We start from the raw sequence: 12,527 nt of genomic DNA on the forward strand, positions 1-12,527 counted from the left end.
CTACGATCAATTTTTAATTACGAGAAATTAATAAATAAATAAATTACTTAATATTAATTTGGTAAATTTGTTGTCGACTCCACAGCCAATCATTTAAGACAACTAGAAAAGTCAACTCATTAGAGTCTAATTTAAGTTTAAAAAAATTCTTGAATTTAAACATCCAAAAAAATGCATCGAAATTCAAGAAAGTTCCGTTAACATTAAAGTTAGACTCTGACTGACATTATATGCAACTGTTAATTATTTGTTTATAACCCAAATAGCCCAGCAACACCACTAACAAGACCACTGCCGAATCCTCCGCCTCCTCCAAGTCCGCCTAGCAAGCCTATATGACAAAAAAGACACATAAATGTTAGATAAATAATTGGTTCCTTGTCCATCAAACAAAAATTTGCTTCCAAGATTTCGGGATTGCTTCAAAGTTTACGTACTCCAGGACCGAGAAGTAATACATTAAGTATTACCTTATATCCTGAATAGGGTAAGACTTGACAGTGTGTCACACAACTGTGAAACACTGTAAAAAACAATTTCATACAAAAAAAAGCACTCTATTCAGCAGCTGTCTACTATGAGCACTTTTGCTTGAAGACTCAGGTCACAGGCAAGCAAAGCTACTACTTTCATAAGTCTATTGAATGAATCATTTTACTTTACTGCACGATAATTTGTTCATTACCTGCTAGACCTCCTCCACCACCGCCAGCGCCATCTTCATCGTCATCATAGTCATCGTCTAGAAATATATACAGCTTAAAATATACCTGTTTTTCGGTACACGTAAACAACTAACCATCACTTCCACCACCCAGTCCGAACAAATCGTCGTCATCTTCATCATCATCTACCTTCACAGGTGGAAGCGGTTCTGCTTCTGCAACAGCCAAACCCTTCGGCCCAAATTGGAAACAAGATACCCTCAATGCTGCCTCAACTTCATCTTCGGCGCGTAGTTCTAACGCCAAACATGCTTTGAAATTTTCAGTTTTTCTAGATATTCCGTAGACTCTTCCGCAGAATCGGGAATAACCACCCGGTAGTGGAATACAAATAGGAGTAGCCCGTCTGCCTGTGTTAGTAGGATTGAATTATTTAAAGAGACAAAATGTAACTTCAGTTCCGTCCATCCTTCGTTCTCCGATCTTCAGTCACAGATCTCGCGCATAGGGTAATCAAACTAAGAACGCACCTGATATTTGTCTCTGTGCAATAACAAAGTCTCCATATTGAATAGTGACCAACATCTTATCGTCTTCTAAATATTGCATGGTAGCACAGCCTGGCCCTCTAACAGGCAAAATAGGCAGTCCAATCTCACGGCAACATTTACACGTTGATTCCGAACATGTGCAATATCGATTGATTGGATTCGGATCGTTTTCATTGACCCCGGATGAATTAGTCGTTGGTGCTGATGGTGCTAATGGTGCAACTGTTGCAGCGTCAGCAATGTCATTACTCACATCCGACACTTCGTCGACAACATCTTCAACGTCTTCTTGAACAACGTCATTCTCATCACCATCAGTAATATCATCTTCCTCCACAACTTCATCAACGTCTTCAATTACAGGCAGGTCTTCTTCCTGTTGTTTCGGCTTTTCAACAGTACCTTTATTGTGATGTTATGATAATAATTAAATAGAGGTCGTGTGTCTGTAATTTGGATCAAAAACTCACCCTTTTCCACAACTCCACCAGCAGCGAATGCCACTAAGATACATATGAGCAGTAACTCAATGATAAATGATAGTTTCATTTTGATATCTGGTAAATACAAGCAAAGGGAATAAGTTAAAAATTACAAATATGGGTAGACGTCGACAAGATCTGCAAAGGGTTGGTAAATAGCGAAAACTCAAATGTCTTACGACACAAGACTGATTCGCTGAGCAGTGCTAATGACTTAACTGCTGCGGAATAGACTCAGGTCAAAAATCAATGAAAAAAGGCTAGAGTCTCGTAGAGTCTTCAATCACTGCAAGCTACAATGAAAAACATTCAATGGAGCCACCCACATTCAGAGAAAAAAAACAACCGAAGCTTTTGAAGGTTTCGTTGGTGGAATGGTACGGTATTATATAACAGGTAATAAGTTGAGAGCGGGATAAAATAACGTGAGAAGACAGAATAATTGTGTTATCAAAATGTTCTCTCTAATAATTAGATAAACGGGAATTTTGTTCTTCTTAAGGGAAGAAAAAAGTTACGCTAATTAAGCGAAGACTGGATTAAATATTCTGCACTTAGTTGCAATTACCCCATAAATTCCTGAAGAACTTACGCACGCATGTTCAAGTGTGATAACGTCGGTATTACATCATATGGAATAAATTGGCCTACAACCGCAATACAAGTATGGGTTCTGTAACTGTAAGATTGTTTTACGCGATGCAATTTCACCAGAACAAATTGACCACTTAACGAAACACTTAGTTCATGCTGAACGATTTGCATAAAAATTAACATGATGATGTGGTGTCACTAATCGATGGCATATTCTTTTTAAAAAAAATCACATTCGATTCGATCAAAAGATACAAACAAATGGAAAACCATCTTTCTCTATGAATTTCAATCAGTGTCGAACACTATTTTGTGCAAAATTGATGAAGAAAGACAAATTGGATTTAGTCTATCGATTCGTGCTCGACTCTAAGACTAGCAAAAAATTATGTGCAATTCGTTGCTACAAACTTATGCACATATTCGATTTCTGTGTGTAAAATATACTCTCCGAGTGAAATAATCAAATATTAAACACACACAATTTCTTAGATCTCTGCTATGAAGGGATTGAAATGTTTCGAGTCATTCAAATCATAAATATAAAGCAAAGAACTACTTTCAGTAAGTACACATTACACATGTACATAAAATGAATATGTTCAGCTCAATAGTGTTCACTCCTAAAACACCGTTAAAATTCGTAACAGACACAAAATATGAATCGTTGTAGATGGCACAAACACTTTGTTGATTGTTCCACTTTCTCGTCTTTCAACAACAACAAATTATGAATATTTAAATAAAGCGACATTAAGCAAATATTTATTAAGATAGAATTTTTCGCATTGTTGTTAAGTTATGTTTTTTGGAACGGACCGTTAGACATATCACAGTTTACAATTTATTCAACAGTAACATGATTTGTCCTCGATGATGGCATTTTATGCGATGTCTTCTTCAAAATAGTTGTATACCCTCGAACTAAATGTGAAATTTATCTACGAGCACACAATAATGGTTGGGTCCATCGGAATACGGCATTTTTACATATTTTTTTTATTATTAGGAATTCTGTTTGCGTCAGTCGCGTCGCACCATTAGATTAAATTTCTAACACCTTCCGAGTCCATGGTTGTTGGGGCACTAAGTCGTCCAATGTAACGAAAGAGTCGTACAGTTTCGGCAGATGATATGTGAAAATACTATCCGATAATTTGATAAATATTCTTCGAAAATTTCCGGATGCCTTCAAAACTTTAGGGCAGAACTATTCTTTGATCATCGAACAATTTCAATTTTTTTTCACTTTTATGATTTTCAGTTTTTCAGGATCGCTAGCCAGATAGCAAAGATGAGGAAGAATTTATTGATAAAACCAAATATTTCATTTGTCGTCGTTTTGTGTTTTCCATAATCTAATCTTCTAATTAGCAATCAAAACATCCTCTGAATGAGGATTCACCAAAAACATTCGAAGCACTTGAGCAAATCTTAATAAATAGATATGCCTCGCCTAGTATTTCCTAACGGTTTCCAAAACTATATTACCAAAATTCCCCAGTGGATTGAGTTAAACGAAATTCTCTAAGGATTGACCACTCAACAGAATCACTGATAATATTTCAGAAACTTAATTTTAGTATACCACTCTTGGGTCCATTCTCAACCCAAGCGCACTTTACTTTTCTACTAACCTTTCGATTCAAAATCTACGCAAGAACTAAAAATTTATCGAAACTCTTTAGCCATATTAAGAAGCAATGCTAACTGTTATTATATTGAAATCTTTCGCGATTATGTTGATTGTATAGCAACATGGAAAGAAAGAGAAAAAATAACAACGAAATTTCTTCGATTGAACAAAACGGTAAAAAAATGTATAAGTGTACGTTCTTGTGCGTGCCATTTAAAGAATTTACAAAACACACAGCCGTGTATGGAGAATGGCTGTTATATTATTATCAATATCAAGGTGATGCACTTATTGATCTATTGGCTATATGGTCATACTCGCATATGCATCATTTTCAAATAATAAATGCGCAGCCTGGTCTCATATGAAAATTAATTTTCCTAAACTAATGGAAAAAAGATCTAAGAACAGGAAGCAATAGTTCTACACTGAAAAAGTTTAATATGATCGTTATCGATCACTTCGTTCGGGCTGAAACTTGCGACATTGGGCTACAAGCAAAAGTTCCTAAAATAAATCGTCCACAACAGAAGCCTCTACAACTTTTCATATAAGGGGCTAAAAACCAGAGAAAATCTCTGCAAAACCCCCGTTTTCGGCCCTGAAACATGAAAAACTTAATATGTAACTCTTTCGGCCTACTCAATCGTTACGCAATAGTACATTTCTATGCAAGGGAAGTAAAGTAGAGGGCTTTAGCCCGAGGTACATTTACTCATCGTGATACGAGATATCACTTTATTTTCCGTGTGTAGTACGACGTTTTACTATGCGAGTGATGTAAAGGCCTATGCCTATGCATGTAATAGCCTTATTACATGCACCAGCATAGTAAATAACTATTACATGCTATATGAGACGAAAATCGTACTTTTCATGTTTCAAGCACATCGTTCGACACACTCAGCATGTAATATATATTACACACTTGTCACGAAGAAGTCGAGGCTTGCCGAGACTGATAGTGACAAGTGTGTACTCTATTTTATCACATAAGCGAAAACGAGACAACAACATAGAGCTGAAGTGTAATTTTTGATTTATTCTTCTAGTTAATTAATTTTGACATCCGAACATCGCGCGTATGTGATTAAATCCATTACACAAGTAGGGATAAAAAAGAAAAGTCTCGTTTTCGTGTGTGTTTTGGCTTCGCCTCGGATCAACAAAATTCACACGAAAACTCTTTATCTCTTTAGTGTCCTGTCCACGCACTTCCGCCGTTTAGCTCTCCGTTTACGATCAAACAATGTAAGCTCCTCCTATTTTCCATTGTTAAAAAGTCAACGGAGATCTAAACGGCATAAGTGAGATTACAGCTTAAAAATTGCAGATCCAAAACAGGACCTGCTCTGAATCTGAATGTTACAGATTATCTATTACCAGATTCAGTGCGAAGATGAGGCGCCCGCCACGATTATTCATTATGGAATTCTGATAATTGACTCTTCTTAATTTGCACCCATTTTACGTGTAGAACATTTTCAATTGGAAATTATTTCTTTAGAATGATAGGAAATTTAAAAAACTGTCATACAAGAAAAGGCAACCAAAAATTCGTACTCAATGTCAGCGGAACCTCGTTTCATATCCAAGTCATTTTGTTTCAGTACACTCTACCCACTCTCTCTCTCTATCTCTCAACAAAGAAAAGCGAAGAAAAAGCGATACGTTTTGTTGCTCACATAATATTGTCTACACTGTTCAAAATGTAAATACGAGATGGACTAGATTGATAAAAAATGTGCTCGAAAAGAAAAAATTTTGGTGGTGAAGATTCAAAATAGATTTGGAGAAGAAAAAATAAGAAAAAAAGGAATCGATTACCAAATTCTAAATTATCCACTATGTCGATAAAAAGAATATTAAAAGGAAAAATTTCGGCATTTCTGCTATAATTCCCTTGACTTACGCATGATAAACATTCTACAATATTTGTCAAAAAATATTCCAAAATGGATGAAAATGCTTGTCATACTTTGTTCATTCCTGAGGTAAAATTCGAAGATGGGCTATAACGGGCGTGTGATATTAGAGATATTCCCAAAAGAATTTCTGTCTCGTCACTTGATAAAACGATAGCTTGAGTAATTTTCTCGCGACCTGAAAGATATTTCCAACAGAATCTGTCTGATATCTTTATCATACAACAATTTGAGTAATTTTCAACGAATTTCCGAAAACTTACCTTGGAATAAGTTAATTAATGGAAAATACTGGAGTAATAATCTAGAATTTGAAACGGAAAGAATTTTTAATATCTTGTGTATCTGTGTCGATGATAGAAAAAAAAAGGTTTCAACGTGTGAACTCGCTCTGGCCGCAATTTATACGAGTTTCATTTTTATTAAAGAGGTAAACATGAAATGCGCCAACTTTCCACCGTCTTTTAGCAGACAATAAGACTTAAGCACCGTTTGTTTAAAAATGTAGGAATAAGTTCTCTTTTTTATTCTGAAATTTATGAACAATTTATGAGCTCTTGCTCTTGCCCAAAAGGTAATCACTGGAAATTAATTAGCTAGCTAATAATATCAGCAAAATTGCAAAATTCACAGACTGCAATGTCTCAGGGAATATGGCACTTTAGACGATTTAGGCATAGCACAGTTCGACGAATTTAATGAAATATCGCCTTATGCCAATGTATACCGAATTTCATGAAGCTACTTATAATTTGTAAACAATATATTACCCGCTCAACAGGTTTTGCACCACGTCATGAAAGTATACTTTGACATAAGCCGATGTCGCACTAAGCGCGTCGATTTGCAGACTTCAGATTGTTTGTATTGTATGTTTCATCTCATAAAACGAAAACAAGTCATCTATTTTTACAAAAGCCCTGCGATTTCATCAACACTCGAATATTTTCTATGTTAATGCTAGTGCATGAATTAGTAATTCAAATTTAAGTTATGGTTAGATATGATAGGCTCTTGAGACTCGAAACGTTTTATAACAAAATAGGAAAGCATTCGCTTTTTAGAATAGTTTCTCTGAAGATTCGTCAAAACGTTCTGTGTTACTCGTATGATATATTGAGGATAGTGCAGAATAAAAAATTCAAATTCGGGCAGACTTTCAGACCCTTGCGAATCATTTCTCTAACCGAAACCATCAAACATTAGATCTGGTCAAATTGATTTTGTTCACTTCACCCGAAGTAAACCTTAAATATGGTTTGTACCTCAGTACGTCGAGGAATTCTATAAATTTTTTCACAGCAAATCGTAAACTTTGGTCAATTTCTCTGGCAGACGTCGTATAGTCACGTGACCTATCTGTTTTTTCACGCAATGCATTGTTCCAAGATATGAACTTTTTCTATAGTCAAAAACATTTTTATTCAGTAGCTTATAGCGTAATAGCTTATACACGGTTTACATACATATGAGTGAGTATTCATCTATATGAGTGAAGCGTGTAATTAATTTTGGCTAGTTTTATGGGTCACAAACGATGAAGTTTGCAAAGTTTGCAGACCGTGATTATAATCAATCCCTTCATTCCACTTATCGTGCATATAAAAATTTTAATTCCGAATCAATCTTAGTCATGGAACGTCGATTATTTTTTGAATACTGTAATATCCGTCCACGTATATGTTACGATATCCCATCATTTCGCAAATGCCACGCAAGAGTCTGCATATTATACCTAATTAGTCTTACGTCATGACAGAGTGCAGCGGTATGGTTTTATGTTTGCTTTAATAAAATCTAATGTCTTAACGAATTGTGATTCTTCTTAATACATGACTCAGAGAGAGTGAGAGAACGACATTTTTTCCTGACCGAAAAATTTCCACTCGTTAAAAAAAAACTATTTTCCGTATAGTCTTAAAGAACTATCTACTCTAAATAACTATCTCCAATTCTAAAAACAGTCTCTTGGATGAGTCAAATGACTAACATTTTTTAATATAAAGTCATATGAAGTGTCATCATATCATGTGTCTAAACCTAAACAGAATTATAGTGGCAACAAACTACCAGATCAACGTAAAATCTTGGTGAGTATTCCACTATACATCACTACAGTTCATTTTTATTATGTACGCGTGTTAAATGCATATACACAATTCCGAATTATGAATGACGAAGTTCTCCTTGAAATTTCCAGAGAGACTCTTTTACATAATGTACACTCGATTTGAGAACATATTGTATGCATAAGCATTAGGCGCACTATACCATAGTCATTTCGAAATATCAATAATAATAGTGGATGTGTAACAATGAAACAAGGTTAATTATTCAATTTTAGGATAGTTCAATGAATTCCATGAACAATCACTTTTCATTTGATTCAAATCACACGGACATAAGACGAAATAGTAGTAACTCTAGGAAATCCAGACAAACTGAAACCTTATTTATTCATTAATGGAAGCCGCGTCTGACTATCTGTATACGTATACAATAAATTTGAGCTCTCATTTCAGAGGTATATGAAAAGTATATAAAGTTAAACTAAGCCATGTATAATTGAAGCGTAGAATTCAATGAAAGAGAGTTTGTAACTCTTGTTACGAGTCTTGTACATTTATACTATACACACGGCAAACAGTGAAGGAAAGTGTTGGCGTTTCCAATATTTGCATTGAGAAATAGTTATTTTCAATGCTGGTGCATTAAAACTACAGTTTTCATAGATTGTTTTAGGAATTGATTCAAACCCTGTACATAAAGTATATCTCGCTAAAATCTACTATTCTAGACTCATACCAAAGAAACGAGAATAAAACCTTAACGATAAATTTTGTATTTACTCTTGTGCATGGTCAGGTCCCTTCGGACTGTAACATAATTGAATAAGGGAGCCTATGGAAAATGCGCTGTATGCTAGATACAAAAAAAATATTTCAATTCGATAATCTTTAAGTAATATTAAAGACGTCTAAAAGGAGCTATCATCCGGAATGGTGATCGGTTTTTCCTAATCTTACAAGGCACAATCTGAAATCGTATTTCACACTTACGATAAACAATACATTTTAGGATATTAGTTGCGTTGATATAAGAATACAGCGAATAGCGAATAGAAATGATTAAACGCTGCGTTTGCTTTACCTTTCGTCAATTTTTATATTAAATTTTCCGGGTACTTACAGCGTCAATCCACATCGTAACTTGTTCTGTTCATTTGTTCCTTCAAATTGAAATTCCGAGTCGCACCAAAACCGTCAATCTCTTCTTTTTGCAAATATTTCAAACATGCTTTTTGGCAAAATGTTGGAGGAGGAACAAGTCTGGTATATTGTAAATAGCAAAATATCTCTCGGCTTCCAAGAAGTTGAATATTTTAACCGACGTTAGATTCACATAATGCTCAATAGCGAAATGTCTTTTCCCTTCCATTAGGCGTCAAATGTTGGAACAAGATTCGCGCATTATGTGACGCCAATAAATGGTATTTGTTAAAAATTTCCCAGGAGAATAAACGTCGTGATGATCTGGTTGTGTTCTACATTTTTCCCCATTTGACCAAAAATGTGCCATCATGGTAAAAAATCATTTAAAAGAATGTCTTGGCTAGAAATATGTCACTGAGTTTTATGATTCATTTAATTTTTTATTCTTATCCAAGCGTTTAGTGCGGCACTAGCTTATACCAAACAGTAAAATACATATAAGAAACAAATTTCGACGCAGCGTCTACTGTAAAAATAGACGCGGCGTCTACTGAAAAGATCGACGCGGCGTCTACTGAAAAGATCAACGCGGCGTCTACTGTGAAAATTGATGCTAACTCTCACACACAAAAATTAAAACTCCAGATTTACCATAAAGGCAGGTCTCTTGTTGAATCGGCCACTCATACCTAGTTTACTTTACATATGTTTGTTCCAAGTAACTGTAAACACAAACTTTGACAACCCGAACAACGACAATTTCAATGCTGCTGAAACCATGCAATAGCCATGTTTAAACAAAGTTCTGAAAGAACCTTGCGTTTAAAGACATTTTTTATATGGTAAAAACTTGGTTATTAATAAATGGTATCCACAACAACGTCACATACAAATGAAGTAACGTCGCCTACGCGATTTACACATGTTGAGGTTATGGTTCTGTGGATGAAATTTGACAATTTGGCCTTGAAACAAACCTATTGCCATGGCTAAATCAAACCTGACGGTCCTTATTGCTCGGGTGAAATGATTAAAAACATTGCGAAAACAAGAACAATACAATCTAGATCAATGTAGAGTCAAATTTTTCGTTTTTTCATGGAGTTCTGCTGTTTGCAGCGACTGAAAATAACGCTGTTCAATAGGAGAGATTTTCAATTGTATTATTAACTCCGACGACATGCTAAGGAGCACCATATTCTATATAAGAATGTGATTCTAGAATTTTGCAATTTTGTTTCTCTATGTAAACGAGAGGGCAACTGTGTAGCTATGTTCTGGAAGAACAGGTTATGGGATCACAAAGAATTTTTTAGTTGCTCCATCGACTTAGATATACTAAATATTCACTGAACGACTGAATGGCTCAAATTTTGCTTCAAACCTTCATGAATGAACTTAATCTTTTGGAACATATAGCCCGTTTTCATAGTCAAAGTTTTACAATGGAGATACCTTATTTGCGTAAAATTGTACGACTTTAGCAGTTGAAATGGAGAAACGTTTATTTGCTTAATTCAAATTGTCAATTGATATCAAATCACCGTAACAACGAATCAACGACTATGGCGACTATTTGAAACTGTCCTGGATATCATATTCCGTAAATTACTAGTTATACTTTATCATAGGCGGGCGTCAAACCTTGACGGTAGAGGTTTATACAGTACACTTAAAATACACACATTTTACGCCCGAGTGTGATAAAGATAAGTATTATTCCCACAGAGCAAAAATGCAGAACAATCGTCTCATATCCCGTATAATATGCAATGCTTGCATGCTTGAACCTACTACTAATATCAAATTAAACATAATTATTAATTTGCATTAATAGTTTTGACCCATAATAATAATAACGAAGCGTTGTATTTGTAAAAAGCGATACAACAAAATTCAAAGCTATATCACCATTATCAACGCAATTTTTTTTGTTGTTTGCACATTTCAAACTATCCAGAATGAATTTCAATAGCCGGTGCCGGCTTTGGTATATAAACAGGCTTTTATTATATATTATGTATTATATGGATGTATTGTGCCGGCGTTTGATTTAGTATTGGTATAAGTATTGGTGAGCGTGAGACTATTTCATTTTCAGTGGAAAAGAGAGATGGAAAAATGAATTGCCGTGATGCACGAAAAGTAGTACCAAAGCGAAATTGTGAAATCATTTTATTATTTTATCCTAATTTGTCATTGATTCCAAACAGTTTATGTCGTTTAACATCGATACGAGTCATTAGAATTAGAATTTTTGCTTAGAAATGAATTTGATTTGCAAACATATTTCGGGAATAATTTTTTACCGGCAACACCTATGTATTTCAGACGAAACGTGATTCCCCTCCTTACCACCGCATCTTCCGCAACCACCAACAAACCAAGTCAAATGACGTGAATGTGCGATGGTATTTTTTTTTTCTTCTTAGAAATAAAACTACGCTTCGGTTTAGTAAGGTTCGTATAGAATTTTTTGGTAGTATTCGGTTCAGTTTTAATTCTGCTGTGAGTGCGTATGGAAGTTTCTCATCAATTGAGAATATTTTTCTGAGTTCAATTGAATATTGTTACATTCAAACCAAACCCAGATTTGGGAGTAAATTTTGAATGATCAAAGTCAATAGCTTCCTAGTTTTTCTATTGAATAAAAACATAGAAGGACAATACAAAAACAGTTTCCAAAAATAGTGTCATGTTTTTCAACGTATCGAAAAAAAAATTCCGATCAGTATTTTTGATAATCGAATCAAACAGACATTTACGATTGAACTGAAAGGTGAACATTAAATCATTATTATTTTTTTCGAATACATATTATAATATAACTATATCGGCAAGAGGTTGGATAATTACAAATTACAAATTTTTTTCGCTGTGCTTAAATGAACAATCAGTAAAAATATTGAAAGTGACAGTAAAAACGAAAAGAAATTTAACCGCTTCAGAGTGACATTAATTCATTTTTTTTTGTGGTGGAAAGCTGTTTCATATTTTGACCGGCATTTACTGTGCAATTGACCTTTTAAGGATATTGACCACCAGACGGTACGTTATAATCTCATTGAAATTTATATGTAAAATTCGATATAATGTGTATATATCCATCTGTACGTCTAAATTTAGCATAATTTTTTGATAAAAAAAAATGTTCAATTTAATGAGCAATGTACACCATCACTTTAAAAATATCATACACGACCATATAATTCAAATATAAAAATTATTACGTGGCAACTATGTTTCATACTTTCGTACGTACACGTTGTAAGCAGTGCTCAGAGAGTGTTCCGCAGATATTAAATTACGCGACGAATTTGAGTATATTTGAATTTCGCGCATGCACACTTGAAATGTGTTTCTTAAGCCGATAGAACATATTCATTCTATATATGTACGATACGTTTGCCGGCTTGTCCTCTTTTTTTTCATTTTGTGTTCTTCTTCGTCTTTTGGCGCAGT

General features: G+C 34.6%; 2 protein-coding genes across 4 annotated transcripts in view; one reads left to right on the plus strand and one right to left on the minus strand.

Moving 5' to 3' along the window:
* Nucleotides 1-12,527, minus strand: part of LOC119083302 — a 12,827-nt gene continuing 300 nt past the window's right edge. The window contains exons 1-6 of one of the 3 annotated variants that reach the window (XM_037193001.1): nt 3,930-4,026; nt 1,687-1,773; nt 1,196-1,618; nt 800-1,075; nt 686-742; nt 1-331 (exon numbers count right to left, since the gene is read on the minus strand). In XM_037193001.1, coding sequence (XP_037048896.1) covers nt 252-331; nt 686-742; nt 800-1,075; nt 1,196-1,618; nt 1,687-1,765 — 915 coding nt within the window. In that variant the 5' untranslated portion in view covers nt 1,766-1,773; nt 3,930-4,026 and the 3' untranslated portion in view covers nt 1-251. Of the gene's footprint in view, nt 332-685; nt 743-799; nt 1,076-1,195; nt 1,619-1,686; nt 1,774-3,151; nt 3,224-3,929; nt 4,027-12,527 lie in introns of those variants that run through there. The other 2 variants (XM_037193006.1, XM_037192994.1) reach the window with 2 other exon arrangements.
* LOC119083291 (myc protein) overlaps nt 11,559-12,527 on the plus strand; it is a 22,888-nt gene continuing 21,919 nt past the window's right edge. Inside the window, exon 1 of the mRNA XM_037192988.1 lies at nt 11,559-12,113. The gene's annotated coding sequence lies outside the window, so the exon portion shown is untranslated. The remainder of the gene's footprint in view (nt 12,114-12,527) is intronic.

Source organism: Bradysia coprophila, chromosome X (assembly GCF_014529535.1).
Source record: "Bradysia coprophila strain Holo2 chromosome X, BU_Bcop_v1, whole genome shotgun sequence".
In the NCBI taxonomy this organism is placed as follows: domain Eukaryota; kingdom Metazoa; phylum Arthropoda; class Insecta; order Diptera; family Sciaridae; genus Bradysia; species Bradysia coprophila.